Source organism: Mus caroli, chromosome 14 (genome assembly GCF_900094665.2).
Source record: "Mus caroli chromosome 14, CAROLI_EIJ_v1.1, whole genome shotgun sequence".
Classification (NCBI taxonomy): Eukaryota; Metazoa; Chordata; class Mammalia; order Rodentia; family Muridae; genus Mus; species Mus caroli.
The window spans coordinates 110894625-110898126 of record NC_034583.1 but is presented as its reverse complement, the minus strand read 5'-3'; the positions used below and the strand labels follow the sequence as shown (position 1 = coordinate 110898126).

Below are 3502 nucleotides of genomic sequence, written 5' to 3'. Positions count from 1 at the left end.
GGTGACCCCGGAGGTCCCGGGTTCGGCACCCGCGGTGTAGACGGCTGGTACTGCAGCTGAGTCACATCAGTTCGCTGTCCTCAGGCTGTAGCTGAAATAATCGAGGTCCAGGAGTCACGCTGGCGTCCTAGGTGACGCAGCACGCGGCCCGAGGTCTGTGTTGGGCCCTACGCCCATCCGGATCGACGCTGTCCAGTTCCACCGCGAGCCACATGTTTGGGCACAGTAAGGTGGACCCAAATACGCCCGACTAGTCTCGAGGGAGAGGACTTGTATCTTCTCAGTGTCACATAAATAAAGACTACGTTGCCGGGTGCCTCGTCCAGGGCATTATGGTGCCAGCGAGCCCGCACCCTCACGGCTCCTTGGGGCTTCGACAGGCTCTTTGGGGACCGGGGGAAAGAGTCTCGGGGCGGAGGAAGCACCAGATTCCAGAGTCGGGTCCTGCCCACCGGCTCCGCCCCATCGGCCCCGCCCCACAGGGCGCCCCGCCCATCGGCCCCGCCCCACCTTGCCGGACGCCCCACCCCTAGGAGGCGGCCGCGCAGGGAGGTCGGGGGCATGGGGGAGCCGCGGCGAGCGCTGCGCGCAGGATCGTCCGGAGCGAGCCCAGGCGCCGCAGCAGGCACGCGGGCCCGGGGAGGACACCTCGGGGCGTGACGCGGCATAGAGGGCGTGGCCCGGGCTGCAGCGCCTGAGGACCCGACAGGGACCGCGGGTTCCCGTGCCGGGGGCGCACCTGGCGGCGGCGCGACCGGGCCAGACCGCGCGCGCCGGATCCCGCAGCGGCGGCCGGAGGATGGCGCAGCAGCAGCTCCCTGTGTCGACGGAGACTCGGAAGTTCACCCGGGCTTTGAGCAAGCCCGGCACGGCGGCGGAGCTGCGGCAGAGCGTGTCAGAGGTGGTGCGCGGCTCGGTGCTCCTGGTGAGCGAGGCGCGCAGGTGGCGGGCGGGCCTGGCCAGCGCTTTGGTAAATCCGGAGCAGACAGGGAAAGGGAGCGGGCGGGCAGCGGGGAGAGCTCTTTGGGGGCCGCAACTTCCAGAGTCCAGAGCTTGCCCTCCTAGGGCTTTTCCTCTCCTCCTGGGAAATTTCCGCCCTCTGTCCACTTCCCTGCCCCCACGTTACCTGTCCTCTGCCAATTGGGAAGTTTCTCTGTCCTTACCGCATCCTCGGTGTTTCGGGGGGGGGGGGGGCTTGGCAGGTGCCCGGGCCTGTAGAGTGTAGAAGAGGTGGGGTCTTTACCACCCATCTGATGGTCCAGCGAGTAGGTTTCCCCGCGGATGTTTGGGTGGGCAGATCTCTGCTCAGTGTGTTGCGCTGGTGTCCGGAGGCTTCTTTTGAGTGGCAAGGGGTGAACTTGCTCGTTTCATCCTTGGTACAAATTACTTTGAAGTCTGGGGACTTGAGGCAAGCATAGCAAGGCAAACCAAGATGAACCCAGTCGTGTCAGTGACTCCTGGGAACAGGCCTCTGGGTGTGAGAAAGGTGAAGTTTTAAAAATCAACTTTTTCACAGCCAGGGACGGCCCTGCTGTATTTGGAAAAGAGGGCACGCTGAGATGCTGGGCTGGTGCCGGGAGAGGAGCAGTCTGTGCTGGAGGGAGCTCCTCAAGGCAGCTGGAAACTTTTAGCAGCTCTTTGCGTTTGTTTTCTTGAAGGGGACTTGTTTGTGGGTGTGTTCCTTGGAACATGTGAGGAGATGAGCCTTGAAAGTAATGTCTGTGGCCTTGTGGTGCTGTGTGTGTGGGATTGCCAAGGAGCGTTGTTTATGAACACAGGGCAGATGCTTCGCTTTCGTGGCAGATCGAAGCCCTTCCTGGGCAGACAGGATTGTGTGAACGATGCTGGTGGAGATTTGTGTTGATTTCCATATCCGGTCAGCTCAGTTTGGATTTTCTGTCGTTTGCCAGCCCTGCCAACTCACCCTACATCTCAAAATTGAGTTTGATCTGCGATAATCAGGGATTTTACTTTTCAGTTTTACAGAACTTGGTCAGTTGAGGAACGGACCAGAACCTGGCTGACCATGTCTTTGATAACTTGTATTAACTTCTGTTGAGGAAGCATCATTGCTTTTCGAAGCTGCAGGAGGGAGTAGTCTCAACCTCTGTGGCCCCGTCTCTCCTCTCAGCTGGGACTCTTTCTTAATTGGGGTGCTGTGATCATCAGGGATGTTAGGAAAAATTGGAACTAACGATACACTTTCTTGTGCTGTGACTTCCACGGTGCCACACTAATCAATGTGCTGCAGCCCTTGAATATCTGATTCCTGTTTGAGGGTGACCCATTGACAGTATCCCCATGTGTGACATGCTTCTGCTGTTTTGGTCTAATGAAACTTTTAGTAGTATGAATTTTCCTTGGACACTCTTAAATATAGCCAGGCACTTTGCAGGTGTCTCAACTCTTAGTCTTGTCTACCTGTCTGTCTGTCTGTGGTCATTTGTCTGATATAATCTATGGTGAAATTGTTACAAAATATGAGGAAGCTGATGACAACGTAGGTGCAGAGAAGGCTCCTGGCCTGGACGGGGGAATGCAGAACATGGGAGGAGTCTGGGAGAGGTTTCAAGCCACTAAAAATTACCCATGAATCTCACCTTCCACCCTCTTTTCCTGTGTCTGCCAGGAAGTCACAGCAGGTGCACCTGTCACATAAATTCTGGCCCATCTCTGTCCTGTGAGCATCTGAGACAGTAATCCCGGTTCTCTTGGGAGGTGGCCATGCCTTAGTCCGTTGGTGCCTGCTTAGATGAGAGTGTTGATCTTTTCTGCTTTGGTCACCTGGCCTAGTGCTAGCTTGATGTCCACAGCACCCTAGATGCCCAAAGCAGCCCTGAAGATGGCCCAAGGCAGCAGGCGATGCCAGGGTTTGACATGTGCTTATACACATGCCATTGTTGAATAGATCTCCCCTCCTTCTTATGGACTCAGATCTGTGGGCCCTTTTAAGTCATTCTGTATTAATTTGAGGAGCGTAGGGTAAGTATACAAAATTGATTCTGCTGTGGCAGACTTTTTTTCATCATATTAACTGAATAATTACCGAGGTTTTTCCAAATTTGGATTATGTGCATCTTTCCCTCCCTCCCTCCCTCCCTCCCTCTTCCTTCCCTCCCTCCCTCTTCCTTCCCTCCCTCCCTCCCTTCTCCCCTCCCTCCCTCTCTCTCTCTCCCTATTTCTCTTCTTTTGCTTCCTCTCTTCCTCCCTCTCTCTCTAAACTTTCTCTCTTTCCCCCTTCCTTACTGGTGTCTGAGTCTTAGGCCTTTTAACACATTTCACCGCTATATACGTATTGTTTGGTTTTAGAAACTAGGAATAGTTTCTTACATGACTGTAATGTTTTTTATGACCCTCATAACATAATTGTTATTCAAATTTCTTTGATTAAAAAAAAAAACCATTTGGAGCCGGGCGTGGTGGCGCACGCCTTTAATCCCAGCACTCGGGAGGCAGAGGCAGGCGGATTTCTGAGTTCGAGGCCAGCCTGGTCTACAAAGTG

General features: G+C 55.0%; 1 protein-coding gene across 10 annotated transcripts in view; it reads left to right on the top strand.

Moving 5' to 3' along the window:
- The first annotated feature begins 575 nt into the window (after positions 1 to 575).
- The window catches only part of Dock9 (dedicator of cytokinesis 9), a 254169-nt gene continuing 251242 nt past the window's right edge, over positions 576 to 3502 (top strand). For 3 of the 10 annotated variants that reach the window (XM_029469291.1, XM_029469295.1, XM_029469284.1), the window contains exon 1: positions 576 to 925. In XM_029469291.1, the coding sequence (XP_029325151.1) occupies positions 800 to 925 (126 nt within the window). In that variant the 5' untranslated portion in view covers positions 576 to 799. Of the gene's footprint in view, positions 971 to 3502 lie in introns of all 10 variants that reach the window. The other 7 variants (XM_029469281.1, XM_029469280.1, XM_029469279.1 and 4 more) reach the window with 3 other exon arrangements.